Raw genomic sequence first — 25,589 nt, 5'->3', positions numbered from 1 at the left:
CAATTCCTCGGTGGACCCACTTCATAATGTTTTGTCGCCATCTAGTGGTAATATAAATATACTGTCTGAAATCTATTTCAGTAAAAGAACATAATTGTGAGAAACACCTCTCTGTTTTAAACCCTTTTCCCCATATAACAGGCACCCCCCCAGTAGCCACTGTGGTGATTGTGATGTGCATCGCCGCCCTGGTGGTCATCGTTGTCCTGGGCATTTATCGCATGCATGCAGCCCACCAGCTGGGCTCTAAGAGCGAGGAGGGCGACACCGAGCACAGGGATGCTGACTGGGACGAGTCGGCGCTCACCATCACTGTCAACCCCATGGAGGTGAGCCCTGGGACGAGGGCAGAGCAACTGCTTAGCTTGTCATGGAATAAAGGAAGGGCACCTTCAGGGATTGCACCTGGTCTCCGCCTGCTGTGATCAGTAGATGGCAGTTATTAAGATATTTCTAGTTCAGCCTCTGACCTCATATAGCCACTGACTTCAATGTCAACCACGGAGAAGAACAGCTTGATTCTGAGAATAAAATGAATGAGAGGTATTGAACAGCAGTTATACAGTTCTGTAATTCAGTATATTGAATACTGGAAGAATCGAGACAGACAGAGAGGAAGAGTGAGGAAGAAAGAGTAAGCGAGACAGAGAGAGAGAGTGACAAGTAATGAACTAAGTAATGTCACGTCCGTTTCTCGCCCCAGAATGTCGAAGAGCCGAAGGCTGCGGATGAGGAAGCCAGTGAAGAAGAAGAGGAAGATGAAGAGGACGAGGAAGAAGAGGATGATGGACTGGAGGATGACGTCACAAGCATGGAGTCCGAAGATAGTGATGATGAGGAGGCGGGGGTCCACAGGGGGACAGAGGAAGGCAAGAGCAAGGGCAGGCTGGAGTGGAATACTACCTTATCTTAGACTAACACACACACACTCACACTCATGACATAAATACACAAACATGCACTGATGCACACGGAACATCTATGCCTTTCTAAAAAAAATTACATTTCAGACGATAAATTCCTTTGACCAAACTCAAATTTTTGCAACCAATCTGTTTGCAAAACAATGTCTCCCTCTGCTGATTGGTATTATGTACTGCACCATAAAGCCACACCGGCACAATTGTAGATTGACATTTGTGTGATTTTTCGTTTCCTTTCTGGGTCAAAAGCCACAAGAGCTCTGCCCCTTTTGAGCTGATTCTTCTCGGAATGCTCGGAACAGTTTCCAGCAAGTAGCAAAAAGAAGCTGTTTTGCGTGAAACATACAATGAATCAATGACAAAATCCATGCAAAGTACTTTATAGACTGGACATAGTACCTTTTGTTTCATACAATATATTGAAAAATGTAAAAACTAATCTTTGACATGAACATTATTGCATTTATTTTCAGTATTTTAATATCTTAAAGCAGTTTTTTATGATGGTATAGCCTATATTTTAACGATTACACTTATGTTAAATTTACAATAGAATAGAGTTTAGAAGATATGACTCGTCGCTAATCGGGGTTTATTATTTTCCCGTTATTCTTTATTAACATGTCTCACATTTTTGTGCTTTTGTTTGTCAAAGATTTCCCACTTTTCTCCTCTTGTCCAGGTAACACGATGAGGGCAGAGGGAGCAATGTCTTTTTATATACCGTTCTGTAGGTACACTATATGGTTCAAGTAGGATAACTGAAGCACTTCACGCCAGCTTTTCTCATTCGTGTGCATTCATACGGTAACTGCCTTTTCATTGCGATCGCCCGATCTTTCTCTGCATTCGCGGCCGACTTCCCAATCGCCCTCCTCCAGGCAGAGGCTTTTGTGTGCACCTTCAAAACAGGTCAGCTAAGGTTGAATTCTCCTTCGTATGGCTTTGCTCGCACTCAGAACTGCCCCAGACCGAGGTCGACTTAGTTTCGGTCAGAGTAGCAAACGCCTTTTTTTCGCTTCATTTTTATTTCTCTCCATGTTAAGTGCGTGTACGATATGCTGTAGAGCCTGGTTCTGCTCCGGTTGCACAGTACCAAACAGCACAAATATGCAATGTCAATCAAGTAACATCCATAATACATTGCAAAACTTGCAGAAAATATGCAAAAGAGAGAGCGACGTAAGAGTACAGTTTGTAGTTAGACCTCAGCAGAGGGTTTGACATGGCGAGGGATTGCTGATTTTATTAGTTAACACCCTTCTGTTCACAAGATTGCGTCAATCTGATCCCCGTGTACTCTTCCGCACCATTTTGTGATTCGAAATGCAGTACGACTGAACAAAACAGATCTGTTGTGTTAAAAGGGCAATTGAGTGTACACGTTTATAGAGCCACAGTAAATGCAGCTGTAAATAAAGTGTTTAATCAGAAAGCTGTAAGCGTGTTCAGAGCTTTCAACTGACACTTTGAATTCTCCATGAGGCAGCATGTGGATTTGTCTTTCACTAATGAAGAGTTTAATTGTTATTGCTCTGTTTCTTGCCGACTAAATTGCTAATATCCACTTTCACTAAACTGACCAGTCTGCTACCAATTAAGTTAGTGCAAAACTATTAGTATCGCATCACCCTAATTCATTGAGTGTGGCCTGTTGTAGTTTAACCCTTAACTAACTACAGTACATAATTTACCAGCATCTGGTCCAGATGTGTTTAAAGAGCAGACGTAAGGACCCCGCCCCCATCGGGGAGAAGGTGGGTGGTGTTGTAGATGGATCTTTTTTTCTGTGCTTTATTCTTGCCCATGGTTTTCCTGAAGAGCTCCATTTTGAATTTGTGTATTGGTTACATGTAAAGTCCGTAGCAGTGATTAGGAGTTCTTCCTCCGCATCAACTTTATAAAGCCTGTGCTTGTGATGTCATCAATGTGCAACTCCCCCCCACCCCCTCCTCCCAATCTCCACTCTGTGTTACCGCCTGCTTCGTCAGATCATGTTTTTGCTCGTCTCCATGACTCCAATGACGATTAAAGAGCCATTCGAAATATCTAGCCTGTAAAAATGTGTAAAACTATTTTATAAGTTTTTCTTTAATTTTCCCCCTCGTTTTTCTGTTCTTTCCTTTCCTTGATGGTGACTGCAGCACTTTCTGTATGTCAGCCAATAAAGACTTGTTTTAGAATCCAGCCGTGTTCATTCTTTACTGTGAATGAGGTGTCGGATGTAAACGGAATGCGGTTCAATTTCCATCTGAGTATAGGGGGACAGAGCGAAGAAGAAGGTAAGCATTGCTGTGTTCTGGCCACAACATAGAAACAGAGTTCATTGTATGGAATTAGAAACAAACACACACAGACACAGGAATAGAGATGTTACCACCTCAGGCATGACAATGAAACTAGCCAATTAGGGCCTGCTTTACTAAAATCTTTAGCATGTGCAAACACTTTAAGCTCACATAAAACCAATAACATAATCAATAATTAATTGGTTGTGGTATTTGTTTTGCATCAATCATTGGTTGTGTTATTTGTGTTATTACTTTTGTGGGCGCTAAAAGATTTTGCGCATGCTGAAGGTCTTAGTAAATCAGGCCTTAGCAATCAGGCCTTTAATTGTATGACCCTTAATCTTCAGAGGCTTATGAAGTCAGTTTGGCCCTTAAGTCCATAACTAAAATGCACACTGCCATCATAGCCATGCCCTCTGTTCCATATGAAATATGTTATAGGTTCGTCAGTACTTATGCAGAACCACTATTAGTGCTAAAGAAATAAGTCTATTGTAAGTGCACAATGCACACACTGAAATCCTTGAAACAGGGTTCATTGCACAAGCAGGCAATACAATGTATTAAAGCAATAATGATATGATTTTATGCAGTTGAAAAGGTAAGGAAATAACTGGTTACAATCAGCTATTCACGAAAAGTTGGTAAAAAACCATAAACAGAAGAAATCAGAAAATATGTTTTTAGTTTACATTTATCAAAGCAAGTTCATTGAATTAGAATTTCCTCTTTGCGTAAGTCCAACAATGCAGGCTGTTGGGCCTTTGGGATGCAGCAGCACTGGCTATAAAAACATGTGGAAAAAATGTAATTAAAAACACCTTGAAACCACTTCCTACTTAGTATTAGCATTGATCGGTCTTTCGCTCAATATTTAAAATTCACTTGGCTGCCTTTACAGCACATAGTCAATAGATGGCAAGAGTGAGCTACTGTAAGTAGCTATGCAGGACTGGCTCAATGCTGTGCAGTTGGCTCATTTTCATTTTGACATTTGAATAATGATATATGAACTGCAGCAAAATAACAAACAATCTTAAATCTCAGTTAACAAAATCAAGCGAAATAATGACGGGATAGAAAATGCCATCGGTCTGAAGACAAACGGCGAAATCAGATCACTGTGCAGAAGGGCATGTGGGCATGTGAGGAGTGTGTGACGGTCTGTGTGCTTATATGAGTCAATGTGTGTGTGTGTTCATGTATGAATACGTGTGATTGTGTATAAATGTGTGTGTGTGTGTATGCTGTTTGCGGGGTTGGGACTACAGTGCTCTGCAGACTCTTTAATGCATCCTCATGGCAAGTTCACTCTGCACACACACATGCTTACCTCCCCTTGACAACCAGTCTAATTTGTCACATCACATCGACCTGCAGAGGACGGCCACTGTTTATGGCTGACAATTTATCAAGCCATTAACTTTTATTCCCGCTCCTGTCAGGCCGCTGACATCAGAGGAAGGTGGCGGGAACACGCGCTGACTAATCACATCACGTCCGACGGCGTTTAAGAAGGGTCCCCTCGGAGCCAGCTCGCGTCATTTACCGTACCCATAAAAATCGCACCCCGGATCACAGGCATTACACATCGCTGCGCAACATCGCACCACGGAGACGCAACTTCCCTCGCACCAATTAACATCGGGCGATCGTCACTATGCTAATTAAAATAACTGCCGCATAAACATCCCTTTTAACCCTTTAGGGTGTAAAATCGCTAATGTGATTAGAATATTTATAACTGAACATTCTAGTGCTGATGTCACAGTCACTTCTGGCAAATGAATGCAAAGGGGTTCTAGAACACTGACTTCGAATTTCGGAGGAAGAAAACATTCCAAAAAACCTGGTCTTCTGAGGAGAGTATTTCTCTTCTGTTGGATCATTCGCCCCAAATAAAGAAAAAAAAATCCTCCTAATCTAAAGTGATACAAAAGTACAGAAGTTTTCTTTTCCTCTTGCCAGCACTGCAGTCTGTCAACTCAAGGTTGAAATAAGGTCTGCAGGCAATAGGAGATAACCATATAATCTTCTTTTGAGCGATGATGTTGAGCCCTGGTGCTCGGGAAGCCTGGATGCACTTGCACACTGCAGGATATCTGCATCCACATAACTGATGGCAGCATGACAACCCTGCGACAGGGCCATGGCCGAGGGAGACCGGAGCATCGGAGATGGAGCGTGACGCCTCGGACTAATCCGGCTGCTCGGCACAAATCGAGAGGGGAGGGGGCACTGGTGCTGAGAGACAGGATGGATCTCATATGAAGTCTTCCTCCAGGCTGTTAAAACTAATTACCCTCGTTTGAGATTCATAGCAGTGATAGAGAACACCCTTGCCTGTTTTAAGTGCGGTGGGTAGGGCTGGGGGGAGGGAGGGAGGGAGGGGGGCTGGGGGGCAGGGAAACGGCTGCTAAAATGCGAGGCATTGGCTGCCGCCCCCTTCCTGGCACCCGGCAACCCACTTTCCCTCCTCAAGCCCACGTTTATAAAGCTGTGAATGAGACCCAAGAGGAGTGCAGGGGGTGGGGTAAGCTTGAATATCCCCACAAAAATGTCCACAACCAGACGAGACAAATGGCCATAGCCTGGAAAAGTACAGTGACCGATAAAACTCCTGCTGCAGTCAGTTGAGAGGGTCCTCTGGGAGCTTATGGTTTCATGAGCAGTGCTTGCTGGGTAATGTAGTCTACGGACGAAGACCGTACATTCTATTACACATCCGAGTAAAAATGTGCTGCAGGAAGAATCTTGTAGGACGAGACTGAGGTAACCCCACCAATGAAAAACGCTGTTTATCCCTGGCCCCAGCCAGCAGGTCTGCCGGCCAGTCAGCATTGGCAATGTTCAGGATTTGATACCATGTAGAGCACATCTCACACTGCCTTAGAAGGACCTGCCACTTTACAATCTCTCTACGAGACGTGTTCTTAAGACACCAGTCACCGCAGGGGATTTACACCACTTAAAATGTGAGAAACCAGGAGCCTGCACTTTCCCCAGCAATGAGCAATTTACACCGAACCGTTCTATCCTTCTGCCTCCTCTAGATCCATATCAAAACCCTCAAATTCTGACCTGTAGTCTGACTGCCAGGGAAGCCGTCCCCCCTGGTCAGCGATTGACTGATAAGGGGCGGCACACTGTAATGCAGTAATGGCATGGCTGTCGCCTCGCATGGCTGCCCATTGTTTCTACTCATCCAACCAATTCTCTCCTGTTTCACACAACACACCGTTTCCCTGGAAACGTGCCCAGCTTTGAGCGGGAGTCTTTTACACAATATTGAAAGGCGAATTCTGGTCAGAATAGATAAGAAAATCCATCTTTTTTTTTTTTTTAAAAGAAAGTGACAAATAGTCACTTTCGCACAACTCACGAGCTTGAGAATCCAGCCCTCCCTCTTTGTACGAGGTGTCCAACTTTGTACATTTTTTTCCATATTTCTGCAAGTGTTTTTCCAGCACGGGAAACCGGCGTGCTATTGCTCCGGAGTATACATTTTCTTCAACAAGAGGAATAACTTCACAGTTTCACACACAAAAAAGAAATCAATGTCGTAGCGTGCCAGCAGAAATAGACATGGCTGAAAACTATTAATTACACATAAATTTAGACTGAATCGCACAGCAGAGCGAGAGACAGAGAGAGAGAGGGAGACAGAGAGGGATGGGAGGAGTACATCATGTCACTTTCTGTGCGACAGAACCCTCAACAGCTTTGAGACTGCCTGCAGGACTGTGGATATCGGTCCCACTGGCCACTGCTGTGTCCACTGACACTGCTAATGCACTGAATGCCCGCCCCTTTTAAAGGAAGTCCGTGATTAGCCATTTGACTGAATTGCTCCGTTCTGCAGTACAACATGGCTCTCAGTTGGACCAGCACGTGTCAGAAACACAGAGAGAGAGAGAGCCCAAGTCTGTGTGTGTGTGTGTGTGTGTGTGTGCTTGCATCTCTCAAGTAAAATGTGCTAAAATTCAGCTAACAGTTACCCGATGACATGGCAGTGAAGACAGTTGCTCTAAAAAGAAGGACTAAGTGTGGAAAATGTGACAGTTGGACCTACAATGACAACGACTTCCTGCGTCTGACGAGGACAGCTGACACCACTGAGGAATCATCACAACTTCCACACTACAGGTGTGATAATTAATTTTTATTCACATTTTAAAAGCAAAGGGCAGCATTGTCCGTAGAGTACATTCCACTACCTCTCATGACATGATGATGTCCAATCACACGTCCGAGCCAAGCAGGCTGACAGACCTAAGACATTAGAAATAATAATAATAATAATAATAATAATGTTGAAAAAGCAGCATCTTATTAAAAATAAAGTGTGGTGACAGAAGCGGTCTTCCCCACCCCAGGTGTACAGACCTGCATTGTAAACCCCTCAGAATTAAAAAAGTCAGTCTAACACATTACAGTTATGATCACCACCATTCTTAAAATAATCAGAACCAGAATCCACACGTATATAAATAGCAGTTTTAAAAACTAACACTCGAAAATAAAAAAAGAAATGTAACCTTTGGAGTACAGCCTCCTTTTGAAATAAAAGATGATTCAGATAAAACAGGAAGCTCGGTGACTCAAGGAGCCACCCGGTGACTGGATCTTGCTTCTGATTGGTTGACCGAAGCAGAGCCTCCTGGCGATTGGTCCAGGTTGGTGATGTGCTCAGTATGTGGCACATAATTACCCAGCATGGCAATGAGCCGACAGGGCGAGGCGGGCTGTGACCGTGGGAACTGGAACGCAGTGAAACGCGGTCCCCCAGTCAGACCTCAGGGTCCCGCTTCCGGGCGGCTGGATGGGACCCAGCGCGGTTACGAGTCCTGAGAGATCCGGTGACCGATAAATCCGGTTATAAACATCCCAAAGCCGCGCCACGAGTAGTGTGCTTTCAGAACCCCCCCCCCCCCCGCTTAGCCCCAGAGCCCTGGGTTTCGCGGGTCGAGCCACGCCCAGCTCCGCCCCACTCCAGGGGGCGATGACGCTCGTACGTGCTTCTCTTCGCCCGGCCCGTTCCCATGCCCCTCCCCCACCCACCTGTCCGTCAGGGCGGGAGCAGGTCCCGGATGGGCGGAGCCCCGGAAAGGAAGGCGGCGGCGGCGGCGCCGGGAGGCCCGCCTCACTGGTACTGCAGGTAGTTCTTCAGAGACTGAGGCAGCGGCAGGGTGTGGATCTGGTGCAGCCGACCCCGGCCCAGCGCCAGCCGGGCGGCGCGCCGACACAGGTCCAGCAGCGGAAGGGGCTCCGCTGTGAGAGAGAGAGATAGAGAGAGAGGGAGAGGGGGAGAGACAGAGAAATAAAGAAAGTGCACAGAGAGAGAGAGAGAGTGAGAGTGAGAAATAGAGAAAGTGACAGAGAGAGAGACAGAGAGGGAGAGAGTGAGAGAGAGAGACAGAGAGGGAGAGAGTGAGAGAGAGACAGAGAGAGGAGGGGAGACAGACAGGGAGAGAGAAAGAGGGAGGGGGGGAGAGACAGAGAGACGCAGATGAGATGAGATATCCCCTGAGTTAAGTAAAGATAAGGCACTTTACGTCCCTTCAGAGGGAAAATTACATTCGATGACCACAAGACAATGAAACAGAGAACAATTAAATAAACAGTAAAAATGATAAATACAAACATACAATCTGGATGACAGTGCAAAAAAAACTGAAGTTGTGCCCAGTCTTTACTGGAATAGGCAGAACACAAACGCGGATAACAACAATTTACTGGCGTTGTCAAAATACACACTCGGAGATAACAACTGTTTACTGGCACAGCCGTAATACATACCTGGGGGAGGGGGGGGAGAGAAAAGAAAAAACAAGCATTAACCAGCACAGCCGCACCACACACCCAAAGACCATTACCACTTACTGTCATGCAGTTTAACTGACAAAGGGATAGCGCTTTTACACATCTATTAGGCCCTCGCTTCGCAGAGATATATCGCCGCCCTGACAGGAAAATCCGCGCGCGGGTCCAGCGCACGGGAACGGGCTGAGATCAACAGTTTGCTCGAAAGCCCTCCGCCCATAAATATCTCGTGTAGAAAATGCAGGTGTCACGCCTGTGATTTTCCCAGCAATTCTTTCTCAAGGGGGGCGAGTTGCAATTTGACTTGAACCGGGGCGATTACCAAGCCGAGCTGTAGCGCCGTAGCAAACAGCGCTATTATGTCCAGGTGGAATTGAAGCAGTATTTTCTGGTTAAATCTAAAGGCCCTGAGACTGCACGGGTATTAGAGCTGCTGTTGAGCTTACTCTGTAGCAGCACGGTCTGCTTTTAATATGCACACCCAAATATGTACGTGCGCCGACTTGCACAGTCTCTAACTAAGGACACTCAACAAACAGGGCGAATGGTCACCAACCATTCGCCTAGCAACCAAAGACCACGCTCTCTGCGCAAACTTGTGCATCTCCTCGCACGTGAACCGGCACGCACGTGACAAAGAGCTGCAGCATCATAAAAATCTGACAATCATAAACAGAGAAAATTTACTTAATGGAATTCCACTCCACAAACCCACAAGTGTCCATTACCCACTAATACAATGAGACCTGGAGAAACAGGAACTACCCCGCCTGAGCAGCTCAGGTCGGTCAGCCACAGCAGGCTGGGGCCTCATGGAGGAGTCATCACCAGTTTAGCCTCGGCCACAGACAAGTCGGCCAGGGTTCCTCGGGTCACCGCCCCTTCCTCAGCGCCGTCCAATAATGCGCAAGGATCCCGCATGGCTACCGGCTGGCATCCAATCAGATGCTGTCTTACCGTGGCTGGCAGACTGGAGTACCGCATATGCTTCAGCTGCAATTTACTGCAAGAGTGCAGGTGGCACAGCAGTAACCCTAGTCGCAATATGGCACTCCAAATAGGGGAGAAAAATACTGAGGGAGGGGAGGGGGGGAGAAGCGAAAGGGAAAATATAGATTTGAGTGCGAGGGTGAATTGGTTCGTGTTTCTAAAGCCGGAGTTTCCAGCTGAGCCGAGCTCCCAGACACTGGGGCTGTACATTACGAAAGTACAAGAGCAAAATCCAATTACCGCTCCCAGCCTGCCTGCTCTCCCTTTAGCGTAATGGAACAGAGAATATACAGACTTTTCCATAGGAAGCCCAAGGGTTTCACTGCAGGAAATGCCCACAGCTCAGTAAACATACTGAGCACGTGCGTTTTAGCGTCTCAGACAGCTATCTGGAGGGGAATGCGCTATGGGAACAGCTGGACAGCTAGAGTCTGAAATTTTTGAGGGCGTGGTCAGAAATTAAGGCCAGTGCCGGATGTGGCGTCCTTGACCACAGCAACCCCACACGGGCTCACAAACACCAGGCAGACAGTGGGTTCCAGACCACACTAATCAATGCTCTTTAAGTTCAATTAGTCCGGCCTAAAGATCTGTTAATCAATACGAGACTGCCGCCTGGATGCACTTCTGATGGAGAAGTATCTCCTTTACGACTTTCACGGGGCTGAAGGTCTGGGCCCCCTGGTGGAACAGGTTGAACAATATAAACAGAAATAAATACATAATACATGTATTAGATTAAAAAGACGCTTTTCTAATTTCACAAACAAAGATCAATCGGGCCATAGGCTCTGCTCTTGAGAGACAGAGAGAGAGGGAGAGAGGGAGAGAGAGAGAGGGAGAGAGGAGAATCCGTAAGATGCTGGGAAAGCCACATTACTGCAACCTGTATCACTCCCTCCACCCCAGACCAGCCAGTCCTCCAGGCACTTTGCAGCCATTAGCCCCCATTACTACAAGGCGGAGATCGCAGCGATGACCACGCGGTGCTACGGACCCTTAGGGCAGTTGGGGGAGAGGGAGCAGCATTCTTCCAGACATAATACCATAGAATAAAGCAGGAGAAACTGTAGTACCTGTGAAAAATGAAAATAAAGAATGTGCTGCATGTTAGGTCTCCAGCCTGTATGTTACGCACCACTGAATTCAAACTGCCTAGGCCAGCGAGTACCAGGCTCCATATCATTGGCTTTAGTAAGGTCGAAAAAAACAACACATCAGCCACACAAGCAACACCCTGCAGAAATGAACAATGCGGAAACTGCGGTAGCGATGCATGCGTGCATAATCTCTCCTATAGGAAGATGCGCATCGGGTTTTAAACTGGCCGGGAACAGCAACAGGCATTTCCTTGCGTCTGAAGAGCATGCCGTTGATGGTTTTTTTTTTTTTTTTTTTCACACTGCGAATGCGTGCGTCTTACAGTCTCAGGGTGGGGGGAGGTAACCCTAGCGCTGCAACCTTTTAATATTGATTGAAAAAAATCGATATCACTCTGGAACGCGCTTTTAAAATAAGAAGGGGGAGAGAAACACGCGTGTTAAAGCACCGGCGCTTTAAACGCTACAGTAAACATGGCTGGGCTGAGCTAAAGGTCTTCGCATAGACCCGGTTCGGCAATCATTGCAGCGCCGCGCTCGTAATGGACGTATTAATCAAGCAGGCGATGAGCCTGGGGACCGCTGACCGCCGGAAAGGCCGCCGATTCGCACGCCGCGGAGCCGCCGCGAGAGCGCGCCCGTTTCCCAGAGTGCCTCCGGAGCGCGCAACGCGCCGCGCAGGACAGAGGAGCGTCAATGTCTTCGGCTCTGCGGTAATCACACGAGGGAGGGCATTGATTTTTGTTTCCGCTAATCGCACCAAATAATTCACACCAAGAGCCGAGCTAAGACGGGCAAGGAGGTGGGGGGGGGGGGGGGGTTAGGGGTTTCTCTCTGACCCAAAAAAAAGGATACAGTCCCAACAACCCGAGCGAGATCCAATTACGAACAAAACCGAAATTTGCCTGGCTCGCATTTGACACGTTCAGTTCGCAGAACTGGATATTCACCGAGACATGCGCAGTGCTTCTCCAACCTTCTTTTTACAGTAGAAAGTACGGCACTCAAAAAAAAATCCTTCCCAGGTCTCGTTTGACATACTTGCACTGCAGAACAGAGACTGCTTTTTTTTCCCCAGGAGGTACCGAGGTGGAAACTCCGCGCTCAGGCGTACACCTGCGTGGAATACGTTCGGGGGCAAGGTGCCCTCGGGGGGGAAAGCAGGCGTGTAAACGTAATGAGCCTGGGTTCTGAGAGCCGAGCGCGATGGCGTGAGCGACCGCTGCTCGGGCCGGCGTGCGAATCCACGCTTACGATCTCCCGACCTCCACGAGAGCAAATCGAGGCCCACGCTCTCCTGGGGGGAAGTCGAAACGCAGCTCAAACGGATCGAGGAGCCGCGCGATTTCGCTCGACGGGGGCCATCACCCCCCTGGACTGGACGGACTGGGTGCTGTCCAAAGCAAATCAATATTTATAACCGGCGGTATAAGAGCCTTAATTCCAGGTGGGGCTGGGCTTTAAAGAACTGGGGGATGCTGGGACATGCGTGCGCACACAGGGGTTTTGCAATTGGGGAAAATGAAGCATGAACCTGGCTGGAAAGTCCCACAATCCCTTGCTGTCGCAGGGCGAGAGACCGTGCAATCACGCCGCGGCTAGGTCCAAATGGCTGGATTAGCGCACGACTCCGGGGGCCAAACTGTGAGCTACGGAATTAGCCCGCTCTCAGGCCGGCGGTGATAAGGGGATGTGAGGGGATGTGAGGACGTCTTAATGTCATGAGACCAACGCGTGGGGGGGGGGGGGGTGAGGGGCAAATGCGCAATATTCCACTAGCATCGCGCTCGCGGGGCTATGAACTGCTATGAACTGACACAGCTAAACCCCTCACTGTCAGGACTTCTTGTTGAAGGATACATTGTTAGCTCACAGGCGATGGGTAGAGAGAGGGGGGGGGGGAAATGGAGGGGGCGGGGGGAGGGGGGAGGAAAACAGAAGGGGGAAAAAAGCAGCTGCTATCTCAGAGCTCAACGTGCCACTCAAAAAAGCGAGGAAGGTGTGAAAGGTCGTAGAGATAACTCAACAATGGACTCATTATCCTCCACATTCAAAGCGCGGGCGGGTCTAAACTGTGACAGCTACACCGCGACACTGGATAAAAATAATTGCTGCATCAGTGCCGAGGTCAGCGTGCAGTCACCGCGAATGGGGATATCGTTTCATTTCCCTGGTTCGGTCCTTAAAGACCTGCCAAAACAGCACGGCTCCCTGCACAACTCAAACAAAGCAGGAGAAGCCGCACTCGGCTAAAAACGCCCCGCAGGCCACGGTGTCGGCAGGTATCCGCTCCCACAATGCACTGCACCGCCCGATTTCACTAACGAGCTTACTTCCTGAAGTAAGTGAAGTAATTAGTGAAACCGAGTGGATGGAGCGAATACCTGCACACACTACAGCTCGCAGGACCTGCATTTGAGTAACGGTACTCTACGGAGTCCCATCACATCCTCTCATAAGCAGGATGCAGGGGACTGTGCCAATTCCAGGCCTGCCAATGATAAATCAATTACAATATGTCGACAGCTTTGCCAAAGCTATTCATGGAAGAAGCTGTGAACACAAACCGGCACAAAGGTCACAGTTAGTACTTATTCTATGACAGACAGACCGGCAGCTGTAGATGGACGATGCGGCTCTGGCTTTATTTTCCTACACGTTCACCGCAACAACTGTCAGCGGAGATTAACTGTCCATGTCTTTACGTGTATGTCATATCTGTATATGTTGATTTTTCATTCACGCGTGTGTATTTAGTGTCAAACCTTGTCCAAAAGAGGTCTGAAGTAGTAATACAAAAAATACAAAAATCAACCATTTGACGGAGAAGCTGATCAAAAAGAAAGAAATGAGTGTATATGAAACCTGTGAGTAGATATGAAAGACTGGCTGTGGGCTGAATAAGAGGAAGGTCCATTGGGGGCCACTGCAGTAGAGAGGCCGAGGGGAAGGGCTGCAGGAGGTAGGGAGCAGTGCACCGAGGGCCCAATTTACTCAGACCTTTAGCACGTGCAAAACTAGTAACACAACCAATGATTGGTGCAAAACAAATACCATAACCAATCACCGGCCATGTTATTGGTTTTTGCGCGTGCAAAAAGGTTTCGTACATGCTAGAGATCTGAGTGAATCAGGCCTCGAGAGTATCCTGGAACAGATGCAGCAGGAAAGTGGTAGACTGCCTGGGTCCCCCGTGAGACACTCCCAATCTGCGGCACCTTGAGTTCTGAGCGAAGAGCTACTACAGAAAAGAACATGTGCCTGGAGAGAGGAGAGGCTCAGCAGTTAATTAAGCAGCCCGGGCTTTCAAACCCTCATGTATCACGGGTTTCCAGAAGCATCCGTCAGTCGTAAAAATCAGCGAAGGGATATAAAACAAACATTTACATTTACGTTTTTATATTTCAGGCGTTTAGCAGATGCTCTTATCCAGAGCGATGCAGACGGCTCGCAATCGTCAAACACAATCCAGTTATACAGCGGGATATTTACTGAAGCAATTCTGGTTAAGTCCCTTAGCATTGGACCACGCTGCTGCCCAGATATTAGAATATCAAAAAAAACTGTTGGGGATGTAAGGCATGAATTATTAATGCCAGTAAAGTAGTACAGAAATCGTGTTGCCGCACAGGATAAATATGTGTATATTTTCGAGTGGATGGGATACATTTAACCCGCTTTTACTTCCAAATCTGAAACCCTGGTTCTGGTTTCATCTCGGGACGAGCGGGAAACGCAGCTGTGAGCTGAAGGCTCTCCTCTGGCTTTGATCACATGGTTTCTCTGAAATTTCATTTTGGCTCTGGGGTGAGATAAGAGGTCTGGCCTTTGAAAAGAAACCCCTGCGCATTTCAGACTCAGTGTACTGAGTGCAGGAATTGAGCGGTGTGTTTGTGTGTGTGTGTGTGTGTGTGTGTGTGCGTGTGTGCGTGTGTGCGTGTGTGCGTGTGTGCGTGTGTGCGTGTGCGCGCGCATGCGTGTGCCGCAGGTGTGAGTGTGTGTCTCCTGAGGAAAGTCATGTACGCTGCTGCACGTGCATGCACACAGAAACAGACACCCACACACACATACGCTCACATATGAACAGACATCAAAAAAGCAAAAGATCTAAGTTATGGTAAAGCAGATAGCTGTGTCAGATATTTTTAGACAGTACTGTATACAGAAAAACTTACTTTTTAAAATCAATATATGTATAGGCTACTACCAATGCATACTACCACACATTCACCCAAACAATCAGCAGCAAGTGGGCAAACAATGCAAAAAATCAGTGCCTCCCCTGAGATTCGGATGCAAAGTTCCAGTTATTAGCAATCTCCTGGTGCTGCACCTTAAATATTATCTCTCAGACAGACTTGTCTGTAGGTAGAGAATATCTTCCTCCACTACATTCCTTCTTTCCTTGGTCTCTTTACTGGTACCACAATTCCGCTCCTTTTTCCTCCCCATACTCTTTCTCCTTATTCCTTTTTCTCCCCAGCTCGATCTGTTTATAAGCAGAGTTCCAGTCTAACGTGATGACGGGGGGCCAAGGGCAGCTTTAATTGATTGCCAATTTGCATGCTGCTTTGAGTGAAGGGGGGGGCTGGGAGTTCTCTTTGATACCGACGCCCCGGGTAACATTTCATTTAGCAGATGAAAGACGCCCCGGCTCGCCCTGCGGTCCCGCCGCTGCTTCCCAGGGGTCAAGTGGGCGACTCGTTAAGGCGGGATAAACAGGGGGAAATTAAGCGCCCGGACGACCAGAGAATTCCGCATCCGAGAGAGCCCGGGAATGGGGGGAATCGCTCGCCGTGCCCCGTCGGAACGCTTCAACCAATTTGCCTGATTGGGTCAAGCGAGCCATACGGATAAACTGATTACCACCTCAAACAGCAACCTTCGCCATAGTTTTAATTTCAGCTGTATACATTTTCTCAGTCAGGTGGTACAATTACAATGAAGCTGGTAGCTCAGGAACACCAACTACCTGGAAACCGGTAAATTGCGCAGTAGCGATGGTTTCATACCTTTCCCCCCTTAGCCTCCTCCCATACATCCCCCCTCTTCCTCTCCTCTATGGCTCCCCCTCTCCCTGCCACGCCATCATTAATATTTCCAGCAGCCCCGGGGAATTGGTTTATTATTCAGCAGAGTGATGTTTTGCTCAGAAACGTGGTCTGAAGAGTGCTACTTAAAATAGAAGCACAAATGCAAACACACGTAAAGAAATGAGAAATATTTTGACTGAAATGTAAACCCACGGCTTATGTTTAAGGCCTGCAAGTACCGAACTACGGTCATGCTCACCATCGTGCATAATGCACACTTCCAAATTTCTCCTTAGCTTCCATAGCCAGAACTATAAACACTATGCTCCTTACCAACAGCTATTCTCTGAAACAAATTATTTATGGTGTGACAAAGTAAAATGCAAGTAAATCCCAGGAATTAGGCTGGTATGTATCAAGCACACACCCATACAGTGAATATTTGTGTTCAATAATTAAAAAAAAAAAAAATACCCAGGTTTAATTCACATTTAACCAGCTTTCATGCCTTTTAGAAGACTGAAACAGTGCATCTCTAGTCAAGGGAGATGAGATGTAACAGACAGGAAGTGAGGGCAGTGAAGAGTGAAGAGAAGCTGACCGCTTTGGGCTCGACTGCGAGCCAACCCAAGTGAATAAATGGGGCGACGGAAGCAAATTTCACGTCTAATCTCAGGACAGAGAGGAAGACGCCAACGCAAGATCAATACTCCCCAAGACACGGACGGCCACACGTAGCAAAACAACAGACAAACGCAGGCAAAGCCAAAGAAAGCCAAACAGACTTAATAAGGTTCAACCCGAGGACAGCGAATGGCGTTTCCATTTTGGGACGGACTTCCGTTGCAGATCCATTTTCCGTCTCCTCCGTTTTCAAACACTCTCACCCAAGGCTCTCCCGTGGCTCCTGTACTCTCCCCCGGGGAGTCTGGAGTATCATTGGGGAGACCCTTTGCGAGATTTATCCAACTGAAGGACCGTGTGGGTGGGCTGCAGAGAGGCAGCCCCGCACGAACCGGGACCGTTAGCGCCCCGAACGATTCGGCCGACTCGAGCGGAACCGGGCGTCCCGCGGAACCAATCAAAGCCCTGTTTTCCTCCTTCGCTGGCCGGCTAGGGAGCAGGTGGAGGGCAGGATCGCGGGGGGCGAGAGCGTGGCGGGGCCGTAAAGTGGATTTTACTGTCATACGGTGACTGCGCGAGAGACAGAGCTCTGAAGTGCGCATGCGCCAAAAGCGCTAGCGCTCTTCTGCTAGCCCCGTCCTCACCGTGCGGGGAGAAGCTGAGAAACCTGCCTGAAACCGGTGTTTATATTCCCGTTAATAGCGATTCCATTCATTTCTCTGTGTGTGCATGCGTTTGCATGTCTATGTGAGGCCCACGTGTGTGTGAGTGTGTGTGTGTGTGTGTATATGTATAAGTCTGTGCATGTGTGTGTATGTGTGCGCACGAGAGTGTGTGTGTGTGTATGCGCCAGTGCGTGGGTTCTGTCTGTGTGATTTCTGGGAGTGTTTTCCATGCAGAGCAAATAATCACTGTGGTGCTGATGGGACACAGCTTTAATCTCGTAAAAACATCGGCTCAGCCAATCACAGTGCACGCAGAAGGAGCACACCCACCTGCACGCACGCACCGACTGCGCAGCCACTTCAGAAAAGAACATGCAAAGAAGCAACACTGCCAAGAGTGCAAATAAAGTGCAAATGATTCATGCGCAGAGGGAACAAGGGAACATCAGAAACAGACTTAAATATACCTCATCTAATAGGCCAACGAAAGTTTTATTGTGTTCTTTTCTCCAACTCTTTTAGCCTAAACACACACAAACTCATCTTGTCCTAAATTTCATTAGAAGTAATTAATTCTGCAATTTCCCCTTAAAATTTAGACAGAGGGGCAGGCCGTGAAGTTCTAAATCAATTCCAAGTCTCAGATAAGGCATCAAACCAATTTACTCACAAAGGGAGCGTATACAAACGTTATAGCCCATTAGAGACAGAGAGAAAAGGGGGGAGGGGGAGAAAGACAGAGACAGAGAAAAAAGAGGGGAAAGACAGAAAGAGAGGAGAGAGAGAGAGATGGAAGTTTCTGGAAACGGAGCCGGGGAAGAGGCCGGAGGAAAGCGGGAGGAGAGAGAGGGAGGGAGGGAGGGAGGGAGGTGTGGCTCGGGGCCGGAGGAAAGCGGGAGGAGAGGGAGGGAGGGAGGTGCGGGCGAGCGGACCGGCTTGGGGCCGGGCCCTCCGAGCAGAAGGGCCCCACACGGCTGCCAAACGCGATTCATCACGGAGGAGAGGAGGAGAGGAGGAGAGGGATGAGAGAACCCGTCTGGCAGGTGTGCGTTCGCGCGGCCCACCGGCTGCAGCAGCTATCTGAGGAACAGCCTGGAAGAGGGGAGGGGGGACGGGGGGGGCGCGCTTTGTTTGTGCAAAAATGTGTGAAACGGCCACAATTATTCACGCCGTTCTAGGACAGGCCGGCTTTTCCCTTCCAACAAACGCAGGAGGGAAACAATAGCAGCTCGCTGCGGCAACTGCCGCCACGCAGGACGTTCCCAACAGTCACCTTCCTCGGACGCCTTCCTGTCTGGCCCGGGGCCGTCCGAAACGCAGCGATTCAGACGGCCAACGCGCGTCCCTATTCGTTTCAGTCGGCGAGGCTCTGCTTGGTCCTCGTAGTCTGTATTCACAGGACAGCCCTGCTGTCGTCGCTGGGACCCTGCAGTAAGCAGACGCTTCCTTGCTCTTCCTGCTTGTTTTTGGGAGTCATGGAGCTTTTTTGTGTGGAAGCATTGTTACTTCACAGCACAATAACACACCTGGGACACCTTCCTGCGGAGTGCGGCTTTTTTGCGGAGACACCGAGAACAACGTCAGAAGACAGGCTCGCTTTTCTTCCAAAATTCGCAACCGGTTGCCAGTAGCTTTACGTCTCCGCGGTGGTCAGCGAAGCATCGAGCTCGAAACTCAACGGTAAAAGATAAAAAAGGAGAGTTTCCTCGCGCTCAGAAACAGGTCCTGGCGCTGACAGGCGATTTCATGTGAGCGTGCGGAAAGTTGAAAGCTCTTCAGGAGAGCAGTCAAAGAGCCAGGTAATTGGCAAGCGCTTGAGTGAGGTACACAATCAAGAAGCGTGCACTCTGGCCCTACAGCAGATTGACGGCTGCTGGACTGGCAAAAAAAAAAAATATATATATATACATTTTTTTTTAAACCTTCCCAACAGGGTGGTTTTTTGGGGTAGGGGAGCGGAACAAAGCGTTCTCCTCTTCCGAGAACTTCAGTCACTCCAATTTCACTTAAGCCTTTCCAGATTAGAGAGAGGGTGAGAGGAGGGGGGGCAGAAGAAAGGAAGAGAGAGGGAATGACACCAAAAGAAAGAGCAAAACTTGAAAGCAAGCGCAGACTCCCAGAAGCCTCTGCAGTCTCAGCAGTCTGCCGATAAGATTTCAGACTGAATGCTGGGGTGGGAACAGTGAGGACACTCCCGTCGGTTATGCTATGAACCATAGCACTGTACACACACACACACACACTCACACAGACACACACACTCTCACAGACACACACACTGCTCAAATCCTGCACTCAGAACTGAAAGCACTAAAATTCCCATTACACTCTTAACTGAGCATTTCCCCTTGGTCAGAACCCAGGCAAATGATGGAGAAATCAATCCAAACAGAGCAGGGAGCCAAAACTGTCTCCCCTCCAGCAGCCTTGAAGAAGCAGAGAGACGCTTCATTAGGAGAGCTGGAGAAGTTACTCGAAGTCAGTCAGCTTGAGAACTGTGGAGGTGTGGGAAAGGAGCGCGCTCGGTGGGTGGGTGGGTGGCTGGGGGGTACTTACGGTCGAGGCCGTTGATGTAGCGCATGGTGATCTCGCAGTGGCCCCACACGGCGCTGACGATGGGGTACAGCTTCTTCCCCTTCAGGCCCCGGAAGGCCACGCCCAGGTACTGGCCGTCCACCATGAAGCTGAGCGTGCCCTCGTCCATGTCCAGCACCACCACCAGGGCGTCGGGCAGCACGAAGGCCTCGTCGGGCTCCAGGAAGGCGGGGTAGGTGGGCGGGGCCGCGGGCGGCTGGTTCTTGCTGTCGTGGTAGAGCTTGTTGCGCCCCAGGTCCCAGCCCCACGACTCGCCGTCGCTGCCCACCAGCGAGGTGTAGCCCACCGAGTGGAGGGGCGCGGCGGCCGTGGCCACGCCCACCACGGCGTGCGTGCCGCGCTGGCGGCTGGGCCAGTGGACGCGCCAGGCGTGCAGGCCGCGGGTGTGGCCCACGCGGCCCCGGATGCAGTCGGTGCTCTGCGCCACCGGGTGGCGGTGGAAGGTGAGCCGGTCGTCGTCCTTGACGAAGACGTTGAGCGAGCGGTCGTCGGGGTTCCAGGCGTGCCGCGCCTGCAGCTCGGGCCCCGCCGCCGGCATGTCCAGCAGCAGGTCCAGCCGCGCCGGCCGGCAGAAGTCGGGCCCCCGCAGCTCGCGGCGGGCGGGGCGGTACGACGGCTCGCCCCGCGCGTCCACGGACTTGATGCTCCCCGAGACCTTCTGACCCATCGCGCCGCGGCCCGGGGCGGGGAGGGGCGCGGGGGCGGGGCTTTCGCGGGGGTCTGTCTCTGCTCCGGCGCCCTCTGTTACCTCATCAAGGCTGCCGGGCCCCGCCTCCCTCCGCCGGCCCCAGCTGCGTCTCTCGGGAGACGAACGGAGTCAGCGCCGCGCCGCGGCGAATCTGCCCTCTTCAAAAGAAGCCGCGGTCCTGAGGCCAGAGAGGGGAAACAGAGGAGACAAAACACTTCATTACAGGAACAGAGCAAAAAAAAAAAACAAGGCTAAAATCACAAGAGCCAAAATGGAGCTCGCTGCCTTCGGTGCAGTGCAAAAGGAGGGAGAGCAGGACAAGCCCTGCAGCTGACTCTGGTCTTTCTTCACACATTGAGAGAGTGAGGAACTGTCACAGATGCCGAACAGTGGGAGAGGAGCCCTTCCTCCGCTCTTCTTAATCAGAGACATCCTTCCCTCGTCCTCACCTTCCCTCGTACCACACACACCACCCTGCAGGTGCAGTCAAGCCAGCACACACACACACACACACACTCTCACAAAAACTCTAACTCACAGTCTCACTCTTAGACACACACACGCACGCGCTCACAGACTCTCGCTTAGACACACATTCACAGACGCACACACACACAGGCACGCACGCACAGACTCTCTCACACACGCATAAACACAAGGTGAATATCCACACACACATGCGTTTACACACAGAAGACACTCCAGTACACAGACATACAGAAATACTCTTATGAAAGGACAGCAAGAATGACGGCGTGCATCCCAAAGGCTCAAAGTGCCTGCGACATAAATCTGTTCAGAGAGACAATAACACTCACCCTCCTGCAAGAGTCTTTTAGCCGACGCATTTATTATGCAAAAAAGAAACAAACATGTAATAAATAACCCGCTCTCCCCCTCAGCAGTGTGTTAAAGACACTGACGGCTCACAAACGGTCCACTTTCAGGGAGCATCAGCAAGCCATTTATATCAAAGTGGTCTGGGAATTCATTAGAAGAGAAGAAGAAGAAAAAAAATACAAAAACAAACCATGCGATCGCACTTTGGCCTGTTCGGAACACGGTCTTCCCCCCCTGCGGAGGCCCCGGCGGGCCGGTCGCATTCTTCCAGGAACGGGATGAGACCCCTCCCGGTTCCCAGAGGGTCCCAACTCGTTCGCCTGGGCCCGTACTCCCCGACCCCGTCCGCCGCGTCCTCCCCGACCCCGCGCGCGGACCCCCGTCGCTTGGCTACGGTGATGTCACGGGGCCCGAGCCCCGAGCGGGAAGCCGGCGGCTGTGACCAGGGCGGTACGGCGGCGCGTAGCCCGAACCGCGGCGACCGGCGGAGCCTCCGTTTACATCGGCCCGCTCGCCTGTCCGCTCATCCGTCACTCCATTCATCTCCACAGAAATACCCGTCCCCACCTCGCCCTCTCTCCCTGCATTATTCATGTACAGCTATCAGTCTGTCATTTATCACCCCGCCCTACCAGAGAACTGTAAGCGTGTGTGAGAGTGCCTGTGTGCGTCCATACACAAAAACATTAGACTGCCGCTTAGACGACAGTAAATTATGTAAATATTACAGACGCGCGCACACACGTGCATTATCTCTACCAAGCATTTCTGCACAGCCCTGGCCATGTGGACATACGCCAGCGCGTCTGTGTGTTTGCGTAATGCAGGCAATGTTCACGCTCCAATCACCACATTTTTATGCTTCCTCCTCCTTCCGCAATCCCCCCTGGTTACCCCTCACACCCCCTCCAATTAACACCACCGCTTTAGTGCTCTCCTCTCAGCTCCCGGTCTCTCCCCCCCCCCCCCACCCCCCACCCCCCCCCACCCCCGACTCGCTCCTCTCTCTCTACAGTTACACATTCTCTCTCTCCTTTACCCCCGTCCCTCACTTTCTTCTCTCACCTGTCCCATTTTGCAGTCCCTCCTTCCTGACCTCTCTCCCATCCTAACAGTGCTCAGGGGGACAGGCACTCAGGCCATCGCAGGCTAAGCCAATGGGAGCCTCAGGCACCGACGCAAAAGCCTCTTTTACTGCTGTTCAGATTCACAGCGGCACGAGTTCTCACAACACACATCAGGCATTAAAAAAAGCCTTTCGGATGCTCTTAGGCACGGGTCATTAATACAGAAAATCCCACGCGCGCCGTTCCGAAAACAGCCGCGGCCGAAAGGCGCGTCCGAAAACCGCCGTCTGTGGAGCGCTTCGCCGCGCGGCTCCCGCGGAGGACTGACGCCGACGCGCTGTCGTGCGACACCGTCGGAGGCGAGACTCGGAACGCCGCAGCTGGGTTATTCCCACGCCGCTACGTCAAAAGGGAAGTGTGTTGGGGGGAGGGGGGAGCGGGGGGTAGGTGTGAAGAGCGGGGAGGACATCGCCGCGCGCCACCGCTAAAGATTTCATCACCCCGCCCACCCCGCTCCTGCTGTCCGGGAGGCGGTAGGTTCCGGAACCACAGCTGAGAATAAGAGGTCTTCCCCGCGGCGCTGTTTACCGGCACAGCCAACGCTCAGAACGTGCACTAAACACGATTTAGAAATCGCCGGATATTTATCGAGGCGTTTCAGGTTAAGTTGTGGAAAGGGTGCATCAGCAGTGCCCTGGGTTAACCGCTCGGGTCCTAAGCCTCCGCTCCACGGCAGCCGAACGCCGAGCACTGTGGGATATGGAGTCCCTTCGGCCGCAGAGGGGCATCCTGGGCAGCGTGTTTACAGCCAGGGTGGCGGAGTGGAGACACGTGCCTCCGAGCGCAAACGGGAATGGGAACTCCCGACGGGCCCTGGGGGGGGAGGGGGGGTGGAGGTGAGGGAGTCCCCGTTGCCACGGCCGCCCCAGTCGCAGCCTCACTCCCCCGGGGGGGGGGGTGGGCTCAGGAGGAAGTGGACGAGCCATCTGCCGCTCCCGCCTGCCGTTTGCCGCTTCACCCCCACGTTCACCCGTCTCTCCGTCCCTCCTCGGGGGGGCTGCCCCGAGCACCAGCGTTACTGTCCCCCTGGGACCAGGCGACATGGGGGGGGGGGGGGGGGGGGATTGATGACTTTCACTAATTGAGAGAGTGTGAGGACAACCGAACCCACAGGAAAGCTGCTCTCCCCCAGCTTATCAAACACACACCACGGCGATACATAAATACTCCGACACGGACTCTGATGCGACACTCTGACGCCAAAGAAACACGCAACATATGACCTTTCAGGGACCGCAAGCTGGCCCTCCTTCTGCTCCCTTCTGCTCCCAAATTAGCGCGCACAAGCAAACACACTCACACACAATTACACACTCACAAACACTTAAACTCACACACCCACAAACACAAGCACACACACACACATTCAAACTGAAACACACTCACAAAAAACACGCGCACACACGCAAACATAGTCAACTGAATGGAGATGACTCCATTATCAACACAAAATTTGTTTAGACAAATCAGTAGCCAGCTAGCGCTGTACTACATTAGGTCTGATGTCTATGGCAGTAACATGCACAAACACATCATTAACTCTCCAACTAAAGAACAAACTTCAGCACAACTAATTCTTCCAGTAGCCACACATCTCAATGTCTGTGACTGATTCGGTCTTCAAGTACGTCAGCTATGAGAGTGACATTTCAAACTGACACCTCCCTACCCCTGGTTACCAACCATCCGTCATACACTGCGAGACTCCTCTGTAAGGACAGAGTGAAAGGTATCACCCAAGCTGCATTCAAATTACATTCTGTCAGCCGTCCTGGGCCATTTACATGAAACTGATTTGAGGCCGCTTTTGGTATCCATTGTGACATCACATTAAACGCAGAGGTTCTTTCCCCGTTTCTCTTTTGGGAGTGTCACTGAATGTAGATGTAACTTTGCCGAAAACTTGGAAGTAGCGGAGAATAGCAGAGCTGTCAGATAGCCTATCCCAGCGAGCCAAATGCAGACAAGTCCTGTCAGATTTCATTTCAACATGACAGCCAGGTAACACGAGGAAATGATATGAAACCAGAAGTCTGTCCCGGCTACGTCCCTGTGGAATAAACGTGCATAGAACATCCTGTGTTCAGATCCCATCAATTTCCATCTTTCAAACCGGCCTTCACCTCCAATTGGAGGAACATGCTGGAGAACAAACAATGCTCAACACACTGGGAAAGAAACACAACAATACTGAACACACTGAAGAAACAACAAATCAACAAATCTGAACTCACCAGGGAAGACACAAACATAACAACACTGAACACACTACAGAACAAACAACAATACTGAACACACTGGGGAAGAAACACAACAATGCTGAACACACTAAAGAACAAACAACTAAACTGAAATCACCAGGGAAGATACAAACACAACAATACTGAACACACAATGGAACACAATAACAAACAACATTAAGTATGCTACAGACACAAAACAAACTAGGAGGCCCACTCTACAGAACACAGCACACACGCTGCAGAGAAAAAACAAACATACTTTAGCGCATGGCACAAACAGCACAGATCATCCGTGAGAACACAACAGCACAGGACATGGCATCTGAATCACCTCTACCATATTTCCCCCAACTTAACCTCATGGTATACAAAAAGATCTTACCATTGAATTTTCAGGTAAATTTTGCTTCAATACTGTCCAAAAAGATTTTAGGAGAAACGTCACTAAAAACTGACACAAGATGCAGCCGTGTAAAAGCAGCGGTTTGAGTAGAAGTACCTGTGGTGTTAGTATCGTACTATAACAGGGAAATGTACTGGCCAGCTAATCATGAGGTCCCTGCAGCGCATGCCCGGGCCAATGGGGAGCCATCACGAGTATTAAAGCTGAGACGAGGAGTCGTCCGAGGGCAGTACGGGATTAGGGC

At 49.9% G+C, this 25,589-nt stretch overlaps 2 protein-coding genes across 6 annotated transcripts in view; one reads left to right on the top strand and one right to left on the bottom strand.

Annotated features, from left to right (window-relative positions):
- clstn2 (calsyntenin 2) overlaps positions 1-3,110 on the top strand; it is a 133,342-nt gene extending 130,232 nt beyond the window's left edge. The window contains exons 16-17 of the mRNA XM_035423592.1: positions 142-329; positions 704-3,110. Coding sequence (XP_035279483.1) covers positions 142-329; positions 704-913 — 398 coding nt within the window. The 3' untranslated portion in view covers positions 914-3,110. The remainder of the gene's footprint in view (positions 1-141; positions 330-703) is intronic.
- A 4,245-nt stretch (positions 3,111-7,355) lies between these two features.
- Positions 7,356-25,589, bottom strand: part of LOC118229061 (SPRY domain-containing SOCS box protein 4-like) — a 35,770-nt gene continuing 17,536 nt past the window's right edge. For 3 of the 5 annotated variants that reach the window (XM_035420729.1, XM_035420728.1, XM_035420730.1), the window contains 2 exons: positions 20,006-20,910; positions 7,356-8,485 (listed from right to left, as the gene is read on the bottom strand). In XM_035420729.1, coding sequence (XP_035276620.1) covers positions 8,358-8,485; positions 20,006-20,711 — 834 coding nt within the window. In that variant the 5' untranslated portion in view covers positions 20,712-20,910 and the 3' untranslated portion in view covers positions 7,356-8,357. Of the gene's footprint in view, positions 8,486-20,005; positions 20,911-21,550; positions 21,778-25,589 lie in introns of those variants that run through there. The other 2 variants (XR_004765604.1, XM_035420731.1) reach the window with 2 other exon arrangements.

Source organism: Anguilla anguilla, chromosome 6 (assembly GCF_013347855.1).
Source record: "Anguilla anguilla isolate fAngAng1 chromosome 6, fAngAng1.pri, whole genome shotgun sequence".
NCBI lineage: Eukaryota > Metazoa > Chordata > Actinopteri > Anguilliformes > Anguillidae > Anguilla > Anguilla anguilla.
Note: the sequence above shows the minus strand (reverse complement) of the source record. Positions and strands in the feature narration are given on the sequence as shown.